Here is a 25,889-nt window from a genome sequence, read left to right on the forward strand (position 1 = left end):
TTCAGTGAGGAGGATCAGAGCCCTCTGGGAATACTTTTCTGGGAGAAGAGCCTTGGGTTGGGTTCTTGAAGAAGCTCTGAGGCTCCAGAAATCACCATATCATAGGACTTGGCTTGTGCCTCACCTACAGCTCACAGGGATCGCCTTTCCTCAGCTTGTCTCATGTTAGGAAGGGTCCAGGATGACCTTCCACAGCTCCCAGCTCAGCCCCTCACCTAGAGAACCTGGAACATGGTCTGCATAGGCCCTCCAATAGTGAGACTGACTCAACATGCAAGGAGCCGCAATCTGATGAGGAGAGACAAGAGGGTCACTCAGGCCCCAGAGCACACATCCCAGTGGCCACTCTCCCACTGAGTCCAGCATTGGCCTGCAAGAGCAGGGCACATCCTTCATCCCGGAGGTGCCAACCCGCTTTCCCCCATCAGACCCTCTGGCTCTTGGCACCAACATGCCTGGGAAGGGAGAAGGGCCATGTGGCCATGGGGAAGGGGAAGGCGCCCATAAAGGTTTGCTTGCCGTTTTCCATAGGGAGAAGTGAGAGTCTGGGTAGAAAGAAAAGGACTAAGGGACTGGAGTGGAGAAGACAGGCGTCTTAGGCTAATTTTGTATTTATGGCCAGTTGGAGCTTCAGGTAGTTGGCTAACCATATTCTACCTGGCTACTCTTAGGTAGGCACCTGTCTAGCTGAAGGTAGCCAGAACATTCTTTCCCCACATCGGCTTGAATCAATGTGGGTATAAGTAGTTTCTCCTAAAATGCTGATCACCACTCCTGTGGTCAGTGTGATGGTGAGTCTCTCTGGATCACATTCTGAAACTCTCCATCCCTAGATCTGCACTTGAAGTTATCCAATACTCTAGGATGGGCCAGCATTTGGGCCCCTTGGCTGCAGCCTTCCAGAGCCTAGGGTCTCGGCCATTTTCCAATGAGGATGCTGGAGAGGCTCAAAGAGCAGAGACAGTGCCTCATGGTCACTCTGCCCTGAAAAGTTATCTGAGGAGCCCTACCCCAAAGAGCCCTACCCCTCCAGGAGGAAGGAGCTCCTCCCTCAGGGCTCCCTAGGGGGGCAGCCCCCATCTGGGCCTTTCAGTGCTCATTTGAAGTGTCATTCAAGCTGGCCCCTTGTGCACCAGGGACTCCTCCCTGCACCAGGGGACACAACAGTGGTGCCAGTACACATCTGCTCTCCACCCAAGGAAATGCCATGTGCAGGTTTTTGGTATTTGTTTTTATTTACTACTCTTTGCCTGGAAGGCCAGGCCTCTCTTTTCTTTAATTTACCCAGCAAGGAATTCTGGCTGTAAGAGACTGGGTCAGAGGTCACAGTACAGCGTTCTGTGGAACAATGTACCCACTAGCATTTTTTGATTGTACACAGCAGCAACTGTGCTCCCCTGGAGGACGGAGCCATCGTTGGCATAGACTATGGTCACGTTGGGCTTCTGGGAGAGAATGTTCTGGATGCGAAGCACCTACCAAGGAAGTGAAGCAGATTCATGACCATTTGCACTGAGATCTCACCAAGACCTCATGCTGGTATGTGACTAGTCAGCGACTTTTGCCTTTTGAGAGAGTTCTCAGGGTTCTGTTTCAAGTCCTGGGAACATGCATCTATCTGCTTTTCACCCTCCTTTCATCTCTTGCCTAAGGACTGGAAGGGATGGGGAGCTTGATAAGGCCTGATAATGTACCTGATGATGTTAATCTAGGGTGATCAAAACTTGAGAGACTTGGTGCTGGCCACATATATGTAAAAGAAGAATGAGGTCACATGGGTGGAGAATAATAACCCTGCCTCCCTCACTTACACTTTTTTTCTTGCTCAAATTCACTTGTACACCAAGCTGAAGAAAATATTGGGTGGTGACCCTCCTGGTGGAGGGAATACTTCCCTAGGACATTATTTTCAAGGGGCTATAGGTTGGTCATCAGAAATTAAGCAGTAGTTACAAAGGAATTTCTAACCATAAGTCATAGAGTTTTCTGAAACAACAGACTGTGATTTAGTTCAAGGCTAAAGAGGTTTGAGGAAAGGTTGTGTCTCTGCACAGCTTAGCTTGTTGGCTATTCTGTGCTCCAAGAGAACTTGGTTTTCAGAGATAGAGACTTACCTTTTGGAAAGGAAAATCTGACTACAAGGCTCAGGAAACTGACTTATGGGGAGAGAAACTATTGGGTGCTTGTCTCCTGTCTAATTCTGAGTGTGTAAAGTCCTGTCTGCCTCCTCCAAAGATAAATAAACTTTAGGAGAGGTGGCGGCATTCACTTACAGCCATAGCCAAGTGCCAAGTGGAGTCATGCTTGCTAGCAGCCATGAGATCACCTAGCAATATACCATGTTGCAATGATTCTGAGCTCAGGGGTGGCACTGTCCAACCAGTAGGAAGTAGGCCCAGCAGGAGAAGGGAAATGACATCATGACTTCACTAGAAGACCCTGGTGGCTCTGTAGCATTGGAAGCATGAATTACCTGGGGTGTGACCCCTTTGGGTGTTTCCCTCTCCACCTATTTCCTGGTTCACATGTGAATCCCACATGTATACCTCTCTACATTTCCTAGGCAAATCCAATATCCCAGTGAAGGTGCGTATATTTGGAGAAATGTGTGGCAGGGTTATAGGGGAAATGTTCTATTTATACCAGGTGTCCCCAAAAATCTTTAAGTCTTGTTAGCTTAAAATTGAGATGTGAATTTTTACTATTGCTCTTTCATTAAATGACATTGCTTCAAAATAAATGTATCCCATGGCTGACCAGTAAAAGAAAGCACCTTGGTGTGGGCTCAATTCCTTTACCTAATCATGATCTTTTATTATCCATCTTCCCAATGGCTTACAACCCTTAACTCCATTCTTCATCCTCACCATGCCCTCTTTCCCCACCACTCCTCATTATTTCCCGGGTTATCATCCCTGTCCTGGCTACTCTCTCTTCAATTCTCTTGATGCCTTGGCGAACCAATTCAAATCCACTCTACACCACTCCTTAATCTCAAATCCATCACTCCCTTGTCCTACTGCCAATGGTGCATTGCCAGACCCCAATCTTGAATTATTCTCATCACCTACTTCCTTATCTCCTATTCTCCTATTGCTAAAGGAAATCACAAATCCAAGCTGACTGGGCCCACTACAAATTTATATTATCTAATCTTAATTAGGCCATTATTGTGGTGAAGCAATTTTTCTATATTTCCCAAATAAATCCCTTGCCCAGGCCTTATCCCTTCTCTCTCTCTTCTCTCTCCCCTCTCAGCTGAGGCCCTCACCTCAAAAAACAGAAGATGGGGGCTCCCAAGGAGCTCCCTCTTCTCCCCTTCTCATCTCACATCACTCAGGTGGCTTCTCTCAACTGAGCCTCCTTCACTGGCTTTTGATGAAGAAGTGACCCTTCTCTTGGCCAAGGCCAACCTTCTATGTGCACCCTGGACCCTATGCCCTCCCATCTTCTCCAGCAGGTTGCCCCTTGTCAATTGTTCCCCCTTTCTCTTTTCTTTAATCTCTTCCTTTTAAGCATGTCTCCTCTATTCTTAGAACACCCCCATCTGATGCCACCAACCCCACTAGTTTCATATCCATTGGCTGGCTAAACTTCATGAGAGAGCCATCTACAGTGGGTGCATCCACTTCACCTCCTTTCACCTGATCTGAAACCCCCAGATTCATCATTCAACTAAAACTTCTGTCTGCAAAGTTCCCAGTGACTTCTTGACCACCAAACCTCATGGCTTTTCCCTGACCTCTTTGCAGCCTTCAATACTGTCCATACTCTTGATGTTTCGATACTCTCTTCCTGCTCTCTTCTCCCTAGGGTTATGGCAGACCCCAGTCTCTCCTGGTTTTCCCCCTCCCTGTCTGGCCTCTCCTTCTCTGTCTCCTCTGGGTCATGCCTGCTAATCACAGGAGTCCCTCAAGTTCTGTCCTGGACCTCCTTCTCCTTTCTCTCTAGGCCCTTTCTCTCCAAGGTCTCATCAGTTCCTGCGGAAGCAGATCTTCCTCAGTCTCAGGATCTCTCTAGTCCTCATGCCAGTACCCTTCATTTCTGAGAATGCTTCTGCCCATGAACACAAAGGAAACCATACCTCTGATCCAGGGGGGTCTGCAGGGTCATACATCACCAGCTTCATGCCGTGGGGGTGACATCCAGCCCAAACATCACCCGTGGCAGGGTCAACAGATAAGTTATCAACTAATATGCCCAAATCGAGAACCTTTTAAGTAAAAGGGGTGTCGTGAGGACCCCTTCTCTCCCTCATCCCCTGGCTACCCCTCCCATCTCCCAGAAGGCAAGGCTGGGACTGGCCCGTAGTGACCACCGCTGCCCTCCTCTCTCTCCAGATGGACTTTGCTGCTCAGCAGTGGAGAATGATGTCTCTCCTCCCCCCACATCCCTTCCAGTTGTGGAGTGAGTCCCTGACACTACCTGCAAAAGTCCCACTCCACAGTGTATCCGGGAAGCCACCCTCTGAAGTGCCACAAGGATTGTTACCTTTTCTTGAGTCAGGCTCCAGTTGTCATGTCTTTTCATAACATGGATGCTGTGAGAGGTCACTGCAGCTACATAGACATACCTTCAAAAGAAAGATGTGTTTGCTACAGAAATCCGTGGGAAGGAGAATGAACCCCACCCTCCCCTCCACCTTGTGTTCTGGAGAGAAGGTACAAATATTGATAACAGTCACAATTGCTACTGATATACCCTACAGAAGGCACTAGGTGGTCCCATGGTGCACAGAGCACTGGACCTGGAATCAGGAAGACCTGAGTTTAAATCCAGCTTCAGACACTTACTAGTTGTGTGACTCTGGGCAAGTCACTTCATTGAGGCCTGCCTCAGTTTTCTTAACTGTAAAGTGGGGGTAATAGCACCCCCCCCCCGAGTTGGTGTAAGGATCCAATGAGATTGTATTTGCAAGCCTCTATAAAGGCAGGCAAGCTGTTATCAGAAGGTCACCAGGGAGGAAGCAAGGCTGAGAAGAGAATTTCCTTCCCTTCCTTCCCTTCCTCCTGCCCCCTCCCCAACCCCCATCTCTCACCATGGCTGTAGAGGCTCCTTTCCCCAGCCCACAAGAGTCATAGCACTGGACTCAGCCCATTCCTTTCCTTTATCACGAGCCAGGGAGAAAAGCTACAAAGTGATTTGAAAATTCCTTGAACTGAGGAATAAGAGAGGTACAAGATGGATCTCAGATCCACTGGGGGCTGTTTCAATAGCCTTGGTCCACTGGAGACTCCATTTCTGGGGGGCTTGGGGGATAAAATCCTAACCCCAAATACAGATCTGTGTGAGGGAAAACTCTCCAGTCCCTGCCATTTGCCGATGTAATTCAGGGATCTTTCATGTAAGCGTGTATACGGCAGACAAGTGGCAAAGTAGAGGCTTGAAGCCCTGAGACCAAATTTGGCCTCTGATCTTTGCCAGCAGTGTGACCTGGGCAAGTCATTTCCCCACTGGCCGCCTCAGATTCCTCATCTGTTATGAGGAGAAAATGGGGGAATAAGCATAAAGAGCTTTATAAATGCTAGCTGTTATTATCATTATTAAGAAGTGATGGAGACATAGAGGTAGATGGCATCTCTGTTACTTCCTCTCACTGCTCCTTCTGTCCTCCAGGGCCAAGCTGAACCCCTCTTACCTTCCTCCAGGAGAGCCTTTCAAAGATTCCCAATCATCCCACTGCCCAGGTTATGTATCCACTCTACCTCAAACTGAGCTTACGTGTCTGACTTCCCATTTGTGCCCACCCCCTTGGAATTAGCCCATTTTCTCCTTAGCTGGGTAGGTGCACATTGCAGAATCTTTGTCATAGACTTCACATCACACTGCTCAGGTGGAGACAGGTTTTTCAGTGAGGAAGCATCAGAAGGCTCCTCCACGGTGCCTGGTATTGTAAGCCTCTATAAACCCATCACCATCTGCCTCCCACACTAGGAATCTTCTGTCACTGAAGCCCAAGGAGACTACCAGGTCCCAGCAGAGGACTGTTCCTCTGAAAGCAGAGGGGTCAGTGGAGGGGAGTTTCAAGGGTGTGTACATACTTCCTGTCTGGGGAAACAGTGATTCCATTAGCAAAGCTAAGGCCATTGGCCACCTCTTTGACTTCACCCGGACTGTAATAAATCACGTTTGTCCACTGTAAGTCCAAGTATAGCTCCAGTTGTCTTAAGAAGTAGTTGGTGAAATAATGGTCATTGGTGGCATAGAATTGTTCTGGTCCAAGAACCACGATGTCATTCACACTGCAATGAGGGAAAGGGGATGGGGGATGGGCAGAGAAGGAGAGAAAGTAAATGCAGCATCTGGATCACACTTCAAACTCCATCAAACATTCCAGCAGTAATGAAATAATTTACATATTAAGGTCCCCCAGGAAGATGTAGAATCAATAAACCCTAGGAACTAACTCTACTAGCCCCCATCTCCCTCCCACAACTAAAATAACCTGATAACAGAGAGCACATCAAGAAAAGAGAATACCAAATAATCACAAAAGGGAATCAATTAGAGATTCTCAAAACACAACTTTCACCTTCAACCAAAAGAGTCCACCCTCAGGGAGCCCATCATTTAAGAGACAGAAGTTGAGTTTGGTTTATTCATTAGTTGTAGCAGTCATGGGGGAAAAAAACCCAGAAAACCCAGAAAAATTACTCCCTCCATTAAGTCAGGAAGAGTCAACAAGCATTTATTAAGCACCTACTGTGTGTCATGCACTGGTGAGACCAAGAAGGGCAAAAACATAGGGCCTGTTAATCTAATGGGAGAGCTCATAATCTGATGGAGGAGACAGCATGCCAACAGTCAGATAAACATATGATATGGACAAGATAATGTGGAGGTAATCACAGAGTGAAGTCACTAGCATTAAAGTGAACTGGAAAAAGCTTCTTGCAGAAGGTATGATTTTAGGGGGGACATGAAGGAAGCCAGGGAAGTCAGAAAATGGAAATGAGGGGAGGCATGGTCTGGGTAGAGTATCCAGGTAAATCTCCCTCAGATCTTCTTTGACTGGCATGGCAAATGAACCCAAATAAAGCAGACAGGCTCCACATTCCTGCCTTTTTAAATGCATGTCTGTTCTCAACAAAACCTCAGATTCTCTGTCTCTGTCTCTCCCTCCCTCCTTTCTCCCCTTCTCTTCTCTTCTCTTCTCTTCTCTTCTCTTCTCTTCTCTTCTCTTCTCTTCTCTTCTCTTCTCTTCTCTTCTCTTCTCTTCTCTTCTCTCCCCTTCTCTTCTCTTCTCTTCTCTCCCCTTCTCTCTCTCTCTCTCTCTCTCTCTCTCTCTCTCTCTCTCTCTCTCTATATATATATATATATATATATATATATATATATATATGTACACACACACACATACACATATATAACATATATGTATACACACATATATTAACATTGAGTGGTTGGTCTAAACCATTAGTGGAAATTGAAAAGTGGTGACAGTAATAACATCAGTATAACCCTGCATCAGAAGCTGGCTGTGTGTCAGAATAACCAATGAGATCAAAATGCTGTCCTGGTCACCCACTGGCCACTGAAATAATGAGCTGGAGGCCACCTGGTGGCTTCCAAAGAATAGGAGTTGGGAGCCTGGCTAAGAGGTAAGATCACCTCAGCCAGGAGGTCACATTGCTTTTTGGAGAGTCAGAAACTTAGCTTCCAGGTGGTGTTTCTCTGTTCACCTCTTCCAAGACTTCAAAAGGAACAATGGTGCCCTCCATCCTCACCCCCACCCCAAACCCCTGAACAATGAGGCTAAGCAAAGCAAGGCAGCCTGGGTGAGGTGAGTACCCTTGTCTCCCTAAAGGTATATTCTGCCTCCCAAATCTGGGTGGCTGATTGGGTGAAGGCCACTGTCCTTCATTGCCCACACTTCACTGGAGCTCATGCTCCTTTCTTGCAAGGTGCAGTGAGGCCAAGCGCCACCCTGGACCAAGGTCACCCCAGGTCTGCCCTTCAGTACATGCACTGCCTGCCTCCTCAGGCTGGGTCAGGAAAGCAGCAATCCCTCCACACACAAACATTCTCCTGAGCTCTTCTCTGGCCCTGGACTTCTGGGAGATTATTGCTGGGTGGCCTGTAGGGACAAAGCTAGCAGGGGGCAGCTGACCATGTGATCCTGCATCACTGTGCAGCCTGGGCTGAGATGAGCCACACACCCCCATCTCTCCATCCCCCGAGATTCCCAGTGTCAGATTTGTCTATGTTTTGGTCTACCGTCTCTTGTAGGCTCAACTGTGTGACCCTAAAGGAACAGGGAGGCCAGAAATAAATGGGGAGAATCCCAGGGCATCCCTTGCCATGACAGCCAGAGAAGGAAAGTGGTAAGGACAGAAAGCCCCAAGGCAGGTGCTCCATGACCTCAATACTAGAGGATTGGGGGGAGCTGGGAAGTCGCTGCAACAACACTGGGAAGACAAACAACTTTGAAAGCTGTAAGCACTATGCTCTGTCGAGTGACCTGCCATGATTCCAAGAAATGATGATGAAAACACCTGATCCATCTCCTGATGGATGTGATAGGCTTAGGGGGCAGAGCAAAACAAACACGGTTTTGTAGATGGCCTGACGAGGGGATTTGGTTGGCTTGGCTCTACATATTTGTTGCAAAGAATCTATTTTTCTCTTTTCATTTTTTTCTCCCCAATGGAGCAGAGAGGTGGAAAGGGGGGGGTGGGGAACTCCACTAAAAATGGAAAGGTTGAGAGGAATTCTAGTGAGGAAGGCTGCAGGCACCTCTGAGGTTACTACATTATTCATTTGGCTGTTATTTTGGGACAAGAGAACTCACCTGGGGTGGGACCATCTGGACAGATTTACATCATAAAAACAAAACATGTCGATAAAATGTGTTGTTGCTTTTTTTTTTTTCAAAATCACAGCAGAAGAGGGGTCAGAGGATTGGGAGAAGAAGGGATTTGGGGAGATGGGGCAGGAGGGACTAGATCTGTGACATCACTGGAGTAGAGGACTATGGATGGGGGACCTCCCTGTACTCAAACAGGTCAGCACCGGCTTGGCACTTGTCCATAGATTCCAGAGCTGCCAGAGGCACTGAGAGGGTGACTTGGCCAGGGTCACAGAGCCAGCAGATGTCAGAGGCAGGCCTTAAACCCAGGTCTCCCTGACTCTGAGGCTGGCTTTCCATCCACTCTTCCAGGCTGCTGCTGAAGCCAATCCTGGCTTCATCCTTATCCAGGTTGCACTGCTGACTCACCTTCCCAGAACTTTCTCTACCACACCCTAGGCCAGGTACTTTCTCTTCTCCTTCCCACCTCAGCCCTGTTCAGAATGTAAGCTCCCTGAGGTCAGGGACTGCTTGTATTTATATTCTTAGGGCTTAGTGCCTGACATACAGGAAGTACTTCATAAATGCTTGCTGACTGAATTAAATTTAACTCTCTTAAATTTCAGAAGAGGAAACTGAGGACCAGAAAGATAGAGAGGTCATCAGGAACTGAGTTCAATTTGAAAACCAGGTCCTCTAGCTCCAAGGTGCCAAACAGACAACAGACCCCAGCATGCTGGAGTAAATCGATGGCCAGAGAAACAACGGACATCTTTAGCTAACTGAGGCTGTGCAATCGGTAATCCTCTAGTCAAGGGGGGAACAATGCAGCCCACTGAGATGCCCCAGGCCAAGGAGGAGAAGAGACCTTCCCATACCTTGAAAGCAGCTCATGCGTGATGGTTTTCAGGTAGAACAGAGAATCACCTTCAAACTGAAAGATTTCCACCGTGGATTTCATCTGAGGGTGATTCACCACATACAAGTACACGACATTGTCTGAGGAAGAAAGACAGGAAGGGCCTCAGGAGCAGCTGGCTGAGAACCAGCCCATTCTCACCTCCAGTGTCAGAGCAGAGCAGAGCTCCTGAGCAACTTCCACTCTGCCTAGAGTAATAAGAATCCAATTGTCCTCTGTCTCCTGGGCTGCAGCAGCACCGGCTCCTGCCCCTTTTGCCAGGACTCTGCCCTGTCTGTTCTCCTCCACACTCTTGCTTGGCAAACTCCTGGGTTCAGGACTCATTTCCTGGCTCCCAAACATCCAGCCCGGCATCAGCAGCTGCCTGCTGGACGGTTCCCCTCGGGGACTCCATGAATGCCTCAGACTCAGCGTGACCAAATGAAGCTCGTTACCTTTCCCTCCAAACCCACCCCTCTCCAGAGCTTCCTACTGTTGACTCATTGAACTGATGGTCCACTAAGCCTCCTAGATCTTTTTCAGTTGTGTGCGAGCACAATTTCCCTGCTCGGCACTTGGGAAGTCGAGTTTTTTCCAATTAAAGTGTAAGACCTTTCATGTATCCTTGTTTAGTTCTGCTCACTAGCCTATCAAGAAATGGCTTATAAAGCACTCTTTCCATGGGCCAGGCCTTTGCTAGGGCTCGGGACACAAGTGCAAAGAAGTAGTTAGGTAGTTAGCAAGAATGATTGAGGAAGACCTGAGTACATGATTTTAAAAAGTAAAACTGTTTAGGAACAGGCACAAAGAGTAATTATCCCATGCAAATGAGGTAGGAGCAGAAGAACTGACACAGAGGAATTAGAAGGGGGGGAGGGCTGGTAGTCCTGGAACCCTACTCTCATAGGAAATGAGTTAAAGAAGGAACAATACATACATATGTATGTATGTATGTATGTATGTATGTATGTATGTATGAAATCCTTCTAAAATCAGAAAGAAATCAAAGGCTAAGGGGATAGGGAGGGGGGAGAGGACAAGGGAAGGATCTCTAGAGGGGAGGGTGAGGGAACAGGAAAAGGGTGGTATAGAAGGGTGTTTACGTTAAGGGGAATGGGAGGATAAGGGAGAAATCATTGGGGGGTGGGTAGGTTAAGTAATAGGAGGGCAAGGTAGCGGGTAGAAGTAAAGTAGAGGAGTCAGGAGGGCTAGGAAACAAGAGACACCCACAAACATAAAATAAAGATCAGGAGTAGAATTTATTAGGGAAAAATAGCAGGGGTAGTAATCATGATCTCAGACAGAGTTCAGCTAAAATACACTGAATCATAAGAGAAAAACAGGGAAATGACACTACATGTCAGCCATATTAATCAGTATTGTTTTAGACTATTTAAAACAACTAAACAGCGTAAGGTTGGAATACTGCTGTGGTGCAGGTAATGTGGACTTAGAAAAACATGGGAAGACTCAGACTTATGAAGGAAGAGATTATCAACGCTCAGAGAAACAGAGGGCAAATAAGTATATTATGGTCTTGCATAGATGCATATGAATGCATATGTCTATATATGAGTATGATTATGGATATCTAAGTGTACGTACGTATACTGAGATATGTTATGCAAGTATCTGCATGTTTGTATATGCATGTATATATCCTTTCACATACACGTGCATATGTGTATGTGTTTGTATGCATACATATGTATGTGTATATATCTGTATGTATACATGTGTGCATATAGGTATATGTATCAATATGACTGTATCCATGCTTAATTGTACCTTTGTGGGGGAAGGGGGAAAAAGAACAAAGTAAAAAGTGCTCAGCAGAGAACAAAAGAAAATTTACAAGGAAGCAAAGAAAAGCTGGACAGCTCTGAACAGAATGAGCAGTATTTATGATATAGGCTTTCTTGAAATGGAAAGTTATTGCTGCATATTTGAATACTCTCTTAAGTTCGGCTGTGCACATGGAAATGCTTTTTTTCTTTTGTATTTAAGTTTTAATATTTAAGTTTATAATATATTTCTTTTTCTTTTCTTATTGTACATTTAAATTTTTATATTTAATTTCAAAATAATTTTATTTTATTTATTTATTTTTTGCCGAGGCAATCAGGGTTAAGTGACCCACCCAGGGTCACACAGCTAGTAAGTGCCAAGTGTCTAAGGCCAGATTTGAACTCAGGGCCTCTCGATTGCAAGGCTGGAGCTCTAACCACCACGCCACCCAGCTGCCCCAGTAAATTATTATTATTATTTTTTAAAAGCTCTGTGCTCCCTTTTTTGTGGTCAAAAGTCCATTTACTGCTCTGCCTTTGGGCCAGGGCTGGGCACTGCATCTGCCACCCCAGGATTCGGAGCCATGTCTTAGCAATTCTCTGAGAGCTTCTCCCAAGGTAGAGAGGATTTGTAACAGGCAAAGACCTGAGAATGTTCTCAGGGCAATGTCCTAGATCCTTGAAGGACTGAGTGGCTAAGGGCCACTCCCCAGCCTGCTCTCCTCCTGCCATAACTTCCATGTAAGGCCCACCTCACCCCCTCCAGAGGTGTCCAGAGGAGCCTTACCTTTGTCAATGAAGGTGCTGATCCCATGTGGGTTAAATGACTGCACATCAAACCCATTCCTGATTGGCAGGGCCCTGGCCCTTGGCTCTTTCTCATTCAGGTCCATCAGGAAGATTTCTCCAGGCTTATCAGGTGCTGAACAGGGCATACCTTCATAATTTAGCCCCTTCCAAAACCAGAGAACAGCAAATTCATGTAAAGAAGTGGTGCTTTGAAGGCTTTCCAGAGAGACAAAGGTACTGCAGTGCCCTCTGGCCCCAAGGACCCCAAGCCCATACCCCGCCTACCTGAGCCCCAGATGGGGGGTACGAAGGAGGGAATAAACATTGGTCCTGGGCTGAGCATGCTACAAACATTATCTCATTTGATCCTCACAACAAGCCTGGGAGGTAGGTATTATCACTACCCACATTTTACAGTTGAGTAAACTGAGGCAAATGGGACCTGCCCAGGGTCTGAGGTTAGATCTGAACTCAGGCCTTCCTGACTCCAAGCCCAACACTCTATCCACTGTGGCAAAGTCCATGAGCACCAGTGATAGAGGGAAGGGAAGCAAGAAGAGAAAGGAAGGGGAGGAGGAGAGTCAGAGAGGTGGGGACAAGGAGGGAGAAGGGAATCTGGGAAATGTGGGTGGGATAGAAAGCGCCATGCCAGGAGGGCAGGTCACCCTTTGAATGCCCCCCACCCAGTTTTCTCTTGGTTATCCAGGATAACGTGCTGCCTTCCATCCACCAGGTGGTAAAGGCTCTCTGGCTCAATGGTCTCAGATCCCAAGGTGGTGAATGAAATGTTAAGAGGCATCTGCCCAGATCTGACCTCTCTCTGTGAGTATGTTGGGAAACCAGTGCAACCAAAATCTTCTAGGAAATTCCAGTCTGACCCAGACCCCTCATTGCCTCTTAGATTCACTGGAAGTCCTGCACATTGTCCAGCCCCCCTGGGACTGTGGGGAGCAGAGTCCTGGGCATTTCTGGTCCCAAGGAGCAAACCTGGGGAGAGTAAGGACATGGCTGTCCCCTTGGAGAGCTCACAGCCTAGATGGAGATGTGGTCCATGCAACCCAGGCTGAGTGCAGAGTACTATCAGGAGAGGCTGCAAGGGGTCAGAGGAGGAAGGGCCCCCACAGGCTGGGGGGCTGGTAGAGGCCTTGTGAGGCAGCAGGAGGCTGGGCCACAGGGGCAGCAAAGAGCTAGGGCTGAGGACACTGTGGGAGACAAAAGAGCAGGAAAGGTGAGAGGCAGTTCCCATATCATTGAGTGGAGGGCTGTATGCCAGAGAGAGGGCATTCTGAGGATACTGGGGACCAGGCTGGAGTGCCTCATTCCTTCTCCTCTGCGTCTGACATTGCTGAAGAAGGGTGGTGGCCAGACCACTGAACCTCAGGTACTCAAGGACACGAAGGTGTTGGGATTAGACCCTGAGGCAGCCGGGAGTCTCTGAAGGTTTAGAGAAGAGCAGTACTGAGCACAAAGCAGGCTGTTGGGATGATTCCTTCTCAGCTCTGGGTGAATGGGAGGTGTGAAGAGACAAAAGAAGCCAGGGAACCAATTGGAAGGCTGCTGTCACCACCCAAGAGAGGTTGCCCTGAACTGTGCTGGCCGTGATCCTGAGGACCAAAGGCCCCCAGACTTAGACCAAAAGTAATCTGTGCAAAGTACTTAGCACAGTGTCTGGCACATAGCAGGTGCCCTGTCAATGCTAGTTGTTACCATTACCATTATTTTATTATTATTATAATCATCATCATTGGAGCTGTAAAGGGATATCTCTCAGAGGCCACTTTTGTCTACCTCCCTGTTTTGTCAAACGGAGGAAAGGGGAAAGGAATAAGCATTTATAGAGTACCTACTATGTGCCAGGCCCTTTAGCCTTTTTTTACAGTTGAGGCAACTGACATAAACAGAGGTGAAATGACTTGCCCAGGGCCACACAGCTAGTAAGTGTCTGAGGTGGGATTCAAACTCAGGTCTTGTGTCTCCAGGCCCAGTGCTCTGGGTGCTGTGGCGCCACCTTGCTGCCTTGAGGAAACTGAGGTCCCCAAAGGGCAGGGCAGAGATGGCAAAGGTTTAGGTTCCTGCTGAGTCAGAGGGGGCAGGAGCCTGCTGCCTGTGGCCTTGACTGATTACGCTCCCTTGCCTCTGCCCTTCTGTGTGCCTGGCTGCATGCCCACCCCCTGCAGTGGGGCCTCTCACAGGGGTCCTCAGGAAAGAGCAGTGACTCACAGTGCTGATGAAGGCCAGCCCGCTAGGTAAGATGTCAATGTCCTCGGAGCCATTCTCTGCAGGAGAAGACCAGGGTGAGAGGCGCTGATGACTCAGGAACTTGGGAAATGCACGACCTCTGGGCAATCTCCCCTCCACTGAACGCAAGGTCCTCCCCGGGCTTCAGCAAAATCACTGCCAAACCTCACCTTGGGGCACGTTCTTATTTCTCTGGGACCCCCAGGCTTGAAGGTCAAAGACCTGGGGCCCCGACTGCCTCTTCTGACTGGTGACCAGGTCCCAGAAGCTCTCTGAAGGGTTACATGTATCTCGTCTGACTTTTGCGTCCCTCCCAGCCTGGACCAGATAGATCTCTACACACAGTTGGTGCTTGATAAATGCCTGCCATGTTGTGAAGGGAACACTTTTCAGAATGAATTGTAAACACTCCTTTCTTCAGACCTCCTTCAGACTCCCACAGATGGGTCTGGAGGGGAGAAAGGGGAGGATGGAGACTCAGGCTACTGCCACTCCCTAAACAGGCTAGACCCATATAAACCAACTGCTCCAAACCTGCTCTCATCCTTGAGCTTTACTTGCCTTTGAATATGGGATGGGGGAGGACCATGGAGAGGTCTGGCCTCAGAAAATGGCCAGGAGCCAAGGAGGGAAAACTAGGTGGGAAATCGGTGAGAACCCCATCTAAGCTGAGCCATCAGGGGCACTGGAAGATGAGGCTGGAAGGAGTGCAGTAACAAAAGGCAACAGAGTCAACATGGGGGATTTTCAAATGGGAGAGGAGTGATTTGGGGAAGCCCCTGGTCAGCTGGACCCAGGCTCAGTCATCAGGTTTGTCACTGAGAACAGAGGCATGCTCATTAATCACACAGAATCAACCAATCAACATTTATTAAGTGCCTGCTGTGTGCCAGGCATTGTGCTAAGTGCTAGGGATATAAAAAGAGGCAAAGACAGTCCCTTCCCTCAAGGAGCTTACAGTCTAATGGGACCCAGAACTCTTGACATGGATTTCACTGTGGGCTCTTCCCTCCCTCAGATCTCTCTGTTTCAGCCTAGCAAATTTTGACAAGGTATTTGCTGTGGCAGGCTCAGTTTGGGGTGACAGGTTGGGGAAGGGGCTTGCTGAAAGACACATTCAGTTAATGAGAGAGTAACCACATGCTCCTGGTTGGGCATTGGCCCCTTTCTTTAGGAGATACCCCAGTGGGGTAGATGGAGTAGGGAGAGTGGTGAAGCCACCACCTCCCTTGGACTCTTAGCATCATGGTTTCCCAAAGCTACCTGCCTGGGGGAGGGGGCATGGTCCCACAGAAAGTCAAGTGGGGAAAAGTTGTTGGACCAGACTCAGAGGGCCCAGAGAAGAGAAGCTGATACTTCTGCGTTGCACCACCAGCAGGATGAGGAGTTGCCATTTTCTCTGATCCTTGTGGTGCCTCAAACTTTCCAAGCTTAGACTGTGTGTCCAGGACATGAAGATATCCAACACAGCTCAGGCGTTATTTACTCTTTGAAGAATGTGTAAGGAAAAACAGCTATATTAATAGGCCAAGTCTGTAGTTCAGACAAAGGACAAAGGCTAATTTCCTCATAAAGCAATGCAATGATAATTGTCAAGTCTCCAAATTTCTCTTTCAAGGAAAAACTTGAGCATTTTTCTGTCTATGTGCAGCCTTCTCTTAGGGGAGACCAGAGTGAAGGCTCAGTGTGGACCCATTACTAATGTGGCCGCATCCTGCTTTCCTCTACACGAAAACTGGTGTTAAATACAGAAGTAAAGAAGTGAGCCAAGTATAACTGCCACATGCTGTGCACTTGTCAGAGCCTTGGACAGCGCTCATGAAGTCTGTTAATGAGGAAATGATTAAAAGCTTGAAATTCTATAAGGAAAATTTCCCTCTAGACAAGGAACTACCATGAACGTAAAGGGTATGCAGGGTGGATCACTCCCATTTCTGGTCCTATATAATTTTGACTGTTTTACTATAGTATTTGTGTTCTGTGACTTATTCTGAATATTCATGCATTATCAGAAAAATGCCATTTTCTCTTTTATGTGATAAAAAAGGTCTGCATTCTTAAAAAAAAATTCAATGAAGTAACAGCAGAAAACGTCAGTCCCTAACCCCTAACATGAGGATTCAGCACCTCTCACCATCACCACACTATTGCATTCCCACAAAACTGCTCAAGGATGAGGGACAGATCTCATCTCTGCCCCTTGACCTTTTCCAGTGCCTTGGAAAACAAAAAGGAAGTTTGCTTGTCCTGGGTGGCAGAGCAGCACAGCAGTGGTCTGTGCTGCAACAGAGTTCAGACAGAGGGAACCTCGGCAACACACAGAAAAAGAGCCCAGTATCCATCTGGGTCCATTGTAGCCCCAAAGAAGTCCTTCAGAGCAGAGACAGAGGCCAGGGCAATGTAAATTGCCCAGCATGAGAGGAATCTGAGGCGCTTTGAGATCCAGCCCCTAGGGAAACTGCCATCAAACAGCAGAAAGGGTCACAAAGTAAGTAATATAAGGGGGAAAGACTGAACTTAAGCATCTTTGTAAGAAAACTGGAGAAGAACTGAAGGAAAAACAGATTAACTAACAGGGAGATGCAAATACCAGAAGAAAGTGTGGCTTCTAGATCATATAAAGAAGTCTGGAATTTGTGAATAAGTATTACAAGGCAAAAGAAAATAAATGAGCACCTAATGAGGCAGAGAATTCTATGGGCTCCCAATTGACCACAGAGCAACTTTTCAAGGTGACTTCATTGGGATGCAGCCAATGAGGGGCAGGGGTGGGAAGTAACCCATTACGTGGTTTCCTCTTTTAGTGAATTTGTTTCTTGCTAACCAAGGCTAAGCTTAGTGGTTTCCACCTGTAGAAGGAGCAGAAATGTTGTCAACACTCTGTAACTTTTGATGTCCTAAGGCAAAAGCTTGCCCTGGTTCACTTGCCCATTTCAGTTCATTATTTGCTTCTCATTGACAATGCTAGGTCTTGCAGGATGTGTATGTGATGTACATGGTTATCTAAGGTCTCTGATGAACAGCAAAGCCTTTTGTGGACTGATCAGTGGTTGGTCAGGTTTAAAGGGTCTTCATGGATCCCTTAATGAAATCTACTGTGAACTTCCACCTTGGCTACCCTCAGCCCCGTGTTTGGAGGAGCCCCCACATAGGCAGCATACACTGAGTGGCCCTCTGGGTGATGCTACTGTACTGGGCTCTGTCTATTCAAGGAGAGGTCACTAGTCTTCCAGCAAGTCCTGTGTGGAGGCTGAGAAAGGTAGGGAAGCAAGGAGGAGTGCTCCCTGGGAGATTATAGCCTGGGAGCTCCTGCTGTGAGGCAAAAGGAACAGTTTGGGGGTGCTAATCAGTGAACGCTGTGGCCCACAACCACCTGAGCTTCAAGGGTCACCACCCAGGGGCCCCTCCAAATCCTCACAGAGTCTCTCTTACCTCCTTTCTCTGTCTCTGTCTCTTTTCTCTGTCTCCATCTCTCCCCTCTCCATTCATACTCCCCCCTTCTGGTCTGCCTCTGTTTCTTACTCTTCCTATAGGACAGTTTTACCTCACTTGCTGTTTCACTCACTGTCCTTGTTTTTCTTCCTCTGCCTCCTCCTGTCCCATCCTCAGTCTCTCTTCATCTCATCCTTCATGTGATTCCCTCTTTGCCCCCTCCATTTCCTTTTCTCCCTTCCCTCCATCCAGTGTTTGAGGTTCTCCTCTACCCTTCCTACTCTCCATCCCTCCTGTTCTTCCTTTCTTCAAGGGGCATAGCATAGATAAAGAGTTTGTGTGACAGCAACCAATCGATCCATAAAACATTTATTACACACTTATTGTGTGAGACACTGTGCTAGGCATTGTCTCTGTATTCAGCCTGCCCTCCAGGTACTCATATGTGTACATCCATCCACTCATCCATGCAGTCACCCATCTACCCATTGTTCATGTCTACCTGCCTCTTTATCTCTCCACCTATCCATCCATCCACTTTCCACCTCTCTCTCTCTCCTTACTTACCTATCCACCTATCTGTCCATCATCTATATTTATCTATTTTTTTAGGTGCTAAAACACCATACACACATTATTAACAAGAACTCAAAAGTAGGTTTTTGTTTCTCTAAGAAAAATGACACTCAGAATTGCTTTGTTCTGCATGTACCCTTTCTTTCTTGCTCTGGCAGAGGACTGAATGGACAGCAACTTGAGGCCTTAGGTACTTTGCGGAGGCTGGCACAGAGAAGAAAGCACGGCGTCTGTCCTGGACACAGCCCTGCCTGCCTAGGAAGCCAGAAAAGCTGGGTTTCAGTCTTGCTTTGCCACTGACTTCCTCATGACTGTGGGAGAGCCTTGCTGTGAATGCCTGGGCTGCCTGCCTACCCCTTCTGGGCAGCATGTGCCGCTTCCCAGACCTGGGCAAGCAAGACAAAAACAGGACAGCCCCTACCCTCCTAATATTTGGGAGTGTACAATGTATTGGTGCTGACCCTCCCTCCTCCTTATACCAAAGGCAGTGTGCCCCCAGCTGCCTAGGCTAGGGCTCTGCAACAAAGCAAGCTAGAGCTCTGGGAAGTGGGACGAGGGAGAAGCCACTGGGGTCACCTGGGGGGAGGGCTTTCTTCATTCTAAAGACCCTGATGCAGCATGTGTCCTGTGCTAAGAACCAGTCTTGACACCCAAACACCACCAGGATCCAGCCCTCCTGGGCTGGGTGGGTGTGACTGAAAGGGGTCCCAGCCCAACTCAGTGAGGTTCCTTCCTGAGCCTCAAGCTCTTTGTCAGCAAATTGGAGGTCACAACACCTGAGGTAGGACCCCCAGAGATGTAGTGAGGACCTTGAGTCAGGGAATAATCCCTGATAACATCATGGCACTATGACTCAGAGGAACAAACCAAGGCTAACACTTGAGGGTGCGGGGAGGAGGGGGCGAGGTGTGTGGCACACAACCCTCAACAAACAGCTATAATACGACAGGCATTGGGGGAGCACCTGGGAAAGCTGCCAGCCAAGGATGAGAGGCAGGAAGAGGAGGGGGTGCTCTGCATGGAAGGTATGGCTGGACCCAGGGGCAAAGGGGGAGAGGCTTGGGACCAGCCCAGGGACCTCTAAGGGGGAAGGCAGTTGGAGACAAGCTAGAGATGGTTGGGATAAAATTTGGCTAACTTGGGAAATTGGGTTCAACTGGCTCCCCATGGGGGAATTAACAAGGTGAGACTAGGCAGAGGGAGAGGGCTGGAGCCACAAAAAGGTGGATTAGGTCTCAAGAGGTGAAGAAGAGGCACTTAATGGTGAGAGCTGCTCAGAGCTTAGCTGCACTGCCTGGGGTGGGGGTGGGAGTGGGGTGGGGGAGGACAAGCTCTCCATCCCTGGACTTCTTCTAGCAGATGCTGCTGGGTGTAATGGTTGCAGATGTCTGAGGTGGGGCTAGGGGTCTTGGAAGCAGAAGGTCAAGTTTTCAGGTCCAGCTGGGTGACCATGGACAAGTCACCTCTCAGATGAGTCTGTTCCATTTGTCTGAGAAATGGGCATGATTATCCACCTCTCCAGTTGATGTCACAAGGATGTCGTAAGCAATGCACTGAGTGACCTCTGGGACCCCTGAGCACCTCCCAATGTGTGGGTATCACTGTGTAGGGTGAGCTGGAGGCTGTCACAACAGTCCAGATGAAAGGTGACCAGGAGCCTGGGGGTGTTGGGAAGGGGAAGGATGGGTTCTGTGGGCCTAGGGTCACTGGGAGAATGACCATGACACTAGTAGAAACTGAAATCCTGACTTCTGAAGGTGATAAGTCTTGCTTTGGGGAATGTTAGTCTCTCTCTCGGTGCCCAGGGCACATACCATACATACCTAGTCCTTCGATTAAGCGGCAGCTGGGAGGTTCTGCTGGGTGCACTAAGTGGGTGATTTTCATCTTTTGTCTGGAAAAAAACCCCACAATTGATTTTCATCTTTTGTCTGGAAAAAACCCCACAATTTCATAGCAGGAAAAAATGAACTCCAGGCACCCATGAAGACCTTAGGAGGCCTCCAGTATGGGTCTCCTCCACCATGCAGGGGTGAACTGACAACAATAAGGGTCAGAGTACCAATGCTTAGCACTGTGCCTGGCACAAAGTAGGTGGTAAATAAATGATGATTCATTAACTGATTTCCTAGCTTGAGGCCTTGGGTGAGTCACTGTCTTACTAAGCCTCAGTTTTTTTATCTGTAAAATAGGGCTAACAGGACTAGTTTCAAGTGGAACCATGAACAGAAGCAGAGTTTGAAACGTCTGTACCCCACACAGATAGGAGCAGTTGAGGTTCCTAAATTAATCAGTGATCAGAGCCAAGCAGTCGATAAGTCACAGGGCAAAGATCTCCTTCCTCTCTAGCCACAGAGATGGTGTTTCAAAACAAGCTCAAAACAAGACCTTTTAAAGGGTCATGGGAAGACAGACCCAGAAACTCCAGTTTTAACTCTTAGCCTCTCTATTTACTTGTATCTGTTTGTTACCCAGCCAGGTACCTATGAATCACTCCCAAGCAGGAACACTGATCAGCCCAGTGCCCATGGATGTCACACATGTGCCCTATGCCCAGGCAAGTGCCCAGCTCTAGTGGCCAGGGGCATCACAGCATGCACCATAGCCAAGCAGGGTCACTTTTCAGCTCTGGTGTGCAGAGATGCCACAGACTTGCACTCTGCCCAGCCTGGGTGCCTCTGGAGTGTCAGGATATGGACTGTGCCAAAGCAAGGCCAATGCCCACATGCTGAGGTTTGCCGGGTTGTCCTCTTCAGCAAGGCTTTCAAAGTTTTCTGATTCTCTTTCTTATTAACAAGAACTTCCACCCACCTGGGACAGCTCATATTCCCACAGGCCAGGAAGCCTTGGGGCCTCGAGGGGGAAGGAAATTGCTTCACTTCTTTCTTCTCTTGTTTAGATAAGAATCTGGGGCCTGAGCACTTGGAGAAAGCTGCTCTGCTCTGGGTCCTGAGGCCAGAGAGTTAAGATCGTGTCCCTCCCCCCAGTCTCAGTCCTGGCTTTTAAAACCCGAAGTGAGGCAAGTTTAAAGGCATCAGCCAGGCTGCCCCTCCGTCTGTCTGTCTCAACCGGGGGTTTTCTCTGTGCTGCTCTCTCTGTGAATGTCTGGGCGTCTTTGGGACGCCCTTATATCTTTCTCTGTATCTCTATGTGTCTGTTTGTATCTGTGTGTGTCTGTTTTTGTGTGGTGCATGTGTGTGCACCCCCTGTGCTTGGAAGGCAGGCTGAGGCTCAGCTAGAAATAGCCAACCCTGTCCCGCGAGGCAGTCCAGGAAAGGCTCCAGGTCCCATTCTTTCCCTACAAGAACCTCAGGCCTTAGACCCTCGGAGAAGCCGGAGGAGTGTGGAGGCAGCCTGGGTCGCGCCCTGGATTAGCAGCTACTTGAGGGGATGGACGGATAGAATGATAGACAGCTCTGTGGCCCTCCCTATCTGTAGGGAGAGCACTCTTGGAAAGGGCAGAGAGGCCCGGCCATAGGCCGTTCCTTTGCCTCTTCCTCTGCCCGGACGCCCCAGTGTCCCGCGGTCCCAGGGCCAGCGCCAGGGGTGGGTCATCCCTCCTTCCTCGGCCCCAGAGCCCCCAGCTCACCTGAAGGCCATGAATCTCTCACCCACGAACGCCAGAGCCAGCCCCAGGACCGTGAGCACCAACAGCTTGGCCATGACCGAGCAGCGCCCGCCTTGGCAGTCAGACGTCCAGGGACCGAGACCAAAAGAAGACGGAGACTGAGGCCAGAGTGAGAGAGAGAGATACTGAACACAGGAAATGGAGCGCGGGGGACGACTGAAAACCAGTTCCCTCCACCTGGCTACAACGGCTGCAATCTCCCCTCCTCAGCCGTATCTACGGGGAGGGGCGAAGGGCTCCGCCCTCCCGCTAGGACCAGTGGATTGAGTGAGGCGCTGGAGCTGCCCGTTTGCCCGTCTGGCTGTCTGGGCCAGCGCCTTTTCAGGGGCGTCCGACTCCCAGGAGGCAGAAAGGCACAGGTCGCGGAGTACCCCTCCTCCCCAGTCGGTGAAGTCAGAGTCAGGTGTGTCTGGGGATAGGGAGGAGAGGATGGGGAGATGCTGGACCCCGACTAACACACTGACAGAGACCGAGACACAGACAGGTGGACACACTGACTCAGAAAAAAAGACTCTGCCTCAAACCCGCATCCCTTGGACCAGATCTCCCCAGGAGTGTTCTTGGGAATCTGAATTGCCATTTTCCCCGCCCCGCTCACAGGCAGTGGACTGGAAGGTTGGCTGCACTTCGAGAGTTGGAAGCTAGCTGGGGGCGGGACGGCGCTAGGGTACCCCAAGTGGTGAAGGAATCACACTGGCAGCCAGACATCCTCGTGGGATAGGAGAGGAAACTATGCCTCGAATATCCAGCCCCCGCCTCTCCTACCCGCCGCTCCTAGGTAAGAGTAACGGGATTTCCAGCCATATGCCCATTTCACGCTGGTGCGTACACACATACAGCGAAAATGAGCGAGAGAGCACAACGCGGCTGCTGTTGGAAATCTGGGCCAGGAAAGACTGCTGGCGGGCCTCGATGGACTGCCAGTGAGCGTAGGCCTGGAGGAGTGAGAATGTTCGAGAGTCTAGAGGAGAGGAAAAAAGGCAAGGAGGCAGAGGCGGAGGCGGAGGGAAAAGATGTTTCCTGCGGTGAGTGGCGACGTTTCCCCATTCGAATGTCCTCATCCCCGCATTTCCTGAGCGACTGCCTACCTACGCGCTCACGGTCCTCTGTGCTGGGCCGAGGATGGCCTCTCAGAGCTCGAATACTGGTCCTGGGACAAGGGAAGGGAATCGAGGAAGGCACCATGGCGGGAAGACAGAGAGAGAAGCAAATGCCAGGAGCAGGAGGAGGAGGAGGAGGAAGAGGAGGAAAAGGGGGTGGGGAGAGGAGGAGGAGGAAGGAGGAGGAGAAGAAGGAAATTTATACTGTTCATATTAATTGATATGATATGCCTAATGAATATACTAATAATTTCGTTTTTTCAAGAGCTGCCTCTCTGGCTCAGGAGTCAGAGCTCACAGTGCAACTGATTCAAACTGAATCAAAACTCTGACAGCGCTCACAATCACTGGACCTAAGTGAAGTGAATCAAAGATTGTAGAACCTGTTCCCATCACAGAACTCTGGTTCTGTACTCTAGGGGAGGTGGTCACGGTCCCCAAAGATGTGACTCCAGACTTGTTGTATTGTAGGATTCGTGGGTTTCTCCTCGGAAACACTAAATGATTGTAATCCACCTTCCCCCTTCCTTCCCCACTTGTGATTTAAGTATATAACCAGTGCTTTTAGTTCAGCTAAGGGAACATTCCTCACTCTGAAATGGATTAATTAAACTACTTGATTACTGACACTCCCTCTCTAGGCCTGCTTCCTGTGGCTCCAAGCATTCTCACGTTAGAGACTGGCTCAGTAAAAATTCTGTGGAGAAAGAGGAGAAAGAGAAGGCGGAGGGTGGCCTCAGCCCTAGAAGAGGCCTGGGGGGGGCGGGGAGACACTGGAGCTAGCCATTCAGGGACATCCAGGATTCTAAGAGGCTGAGATGAGATGGAGAGCTCACCAGACTAAGGGAAGTCCACTCTGCACCTAGTCTGAGAGAGGAAAGATGGAAATTCTGCCCTGAGAGCAGCGAGCAGACAGTTGGCTGGGAGAAGACAGTGCCCTGTAGATTCAGTCTGGACCAATTAAGGTTAACTCGAGCTGAGTGTTGTATGTGCAGGGCAGAGGAGTTTGGAATGGACCCGAGGGGTGCAAGGGAGTGTCGCAGTCAGAGACATGAGTTTCAGGAATATTAATCTGGGCCCCATTGAAGGCTGGATTGGAGAAGCGGGAGAGATCAATCAGGAGCCCAGAGCAGCTGTAGAAGAAGAGGGGATGAGGGTGGGGCCCACTCCTGTGGGGTACCTGTGGGAGGGAGGAGGGGCGAGTGAGAAAGGGATGGAGACAGTTGGGACCAGACTAGGCTACTAATTGGATATGAGGGGAATAAGGGAGGAGAAAAGCTGAGGATGATTCTGAGGTTTCCAATCCAGGTGCTGGAAGGTTGGAGTGGTCCTGGACAGAAATGAGGAAGTGAGGACTAGAGGAGGGCTTGGGAAGAGATGTTGGCTTCTGGGGTGAACATGTTGATTTTGATGATGCAGGTGCAATGGACAATGGGAAGAACTAACGGAGTGAGAAGGAAAAACTGGCAAGTTCAACTCAATAATCACATATTAAGCCCTTATTGTGTGCAAAGCACCAGATAGGTGCTAGGGGTGATGCAGAGTTGAAACGATGAGCCCCAGTAACACTAATTGCTATCATTTATTTAAACCAAGTACCACTTATGTCTAATTACTGAGCACCCTAGTAGCAATTGCGTATCATTAAATAACTGTTAGATTAAGAACAAAAAGACCTCTAGTGATTTGGAACTGTCTACCTCCTGTGGCCACCTGCTCTACCTTGGGAGAGTTGGCAGTTTGTTAGCTGAAATCTGGCTCCCTGTAACAGTGCCCAGGTAAATGAAGTTTTTCTTTTTTCTTTCTCTTTTTTTTTTTAAATCTGATGTTTTATTTTTCAATGTTTAGTATTTACACTATGAAACCAATGGTGGTATGATAAGCAGTGGTAAAGTAACTAAACTTCATAAAGCCAAAGTTTATAATTTTACAATAATGAGCAAATCATAATTATAATATATAAAAAATGAAAACATAGCAGAGCTTTCTGTTACAGAAACCTTAATCATCTGAGCTGTAGTCATTACTCGATAACAATTTACATGCAATACCTGCTAGGATTGACATTTGCTTCCCACCTTCCCCACCCTTTCCCCTCAAAAAAGTGTTAAGTAGATAAATGACATTTAAGAGACAAACATTAACTTACTTGCAGACAAAAGTTTTTTTTTTAAACTGTACTCAAGATCAGTACTAGTCACAAGCCTATTTCCATACATAAATTATACGAATGGGATGATAAATGTCCAAAAGAATAGATGCATAGGCAGAGTACCAGGAATGGCACAGCTCAGTAGCTATTGGGATCAATTATAAACATACATGTATCCATACACACACCTTCTTTCTTCCCCTTAGAAAAGAGGTCAAGGTTCTGACCAAATGGCAATGGTTGAAGCAAGGAGACGTACAGGCACATAACTAACTAAATCTTGAAAAATACTTAGATGGAGAGGAATAGGATCAGGAGAAGGGACCTGTTAATATACGATGCAAACTATATACAGAATATACTGGAATGCATATTTTATCCCAAACCTGCAGTTTGAAACAGCTGGACCTTTAGACACAAACTTTCATTTTGATTTTTAAGTAGTCAACCATAGTATATGTGTACAATAATATTTACATTAGAAGTCAAGGGGGAATT

At 48.3% G+C, this 25,889-nt stretch overlaps 1 protein-coding gene across 1 annotated transcript; it reads right to left on the minus strand.

The window, feature by feature from the left end:
* Nucleotides 1-1,214: 1,214 nt before the first annotated feature.
* Nucleotides 1,215-22,353, minus strand: PON3 (paraoxonase 3). Its single transcript, XM_020999987.2, has 9 exons — nucleotides 22,101-22,353; nucleotides 20,335-20,405; nucleotides 14,486-14,541; nucleotides 12,264-12,429; nucleotides 9,670-9,790; nucleotides 6,042-6,242; nucleotides 4,492-4,573; nucleotides 4,085-4,213; nucleotides 1,215-1,475 (listed from the first exon to the last, which is right to left on the minus strand). The coding sequence occupies exons 1-9, from the start codon at nucleotides 22,172-22,174 to the stop codon at nucleotides 1,317-1,319; spliced, it is 1,059 nt and encodes a 352-aa protein (XP_020855646.1). The 5' UTR covers nucleotides 22,175-22,353; the 3' UTR covers nucleotides 1,215-1,316.
* Nucleotides 22,354-25,889: the final 3,536 nt, after the last annotated feature.

Source organism: Phascolarctos cinereus, unplaced genomic scaffold, assembly GCF_003287225.1.
Source record: "Phascolarctos cinereus isolate Bilbo 61053 unplaced genomic scaffold, phaCin_HiC Scaffold_1;HRSCAF=81, whole genome shotgun sequence".
In the NCBI taxonomy this organism is placed as follows: domain Eukaryota; kingdom Metazoa; phylum Chordata; class Mammalia; order Diprotodontia; family Phascolarctidae; genus Phascolarctos; species Phascolarctos cinereus.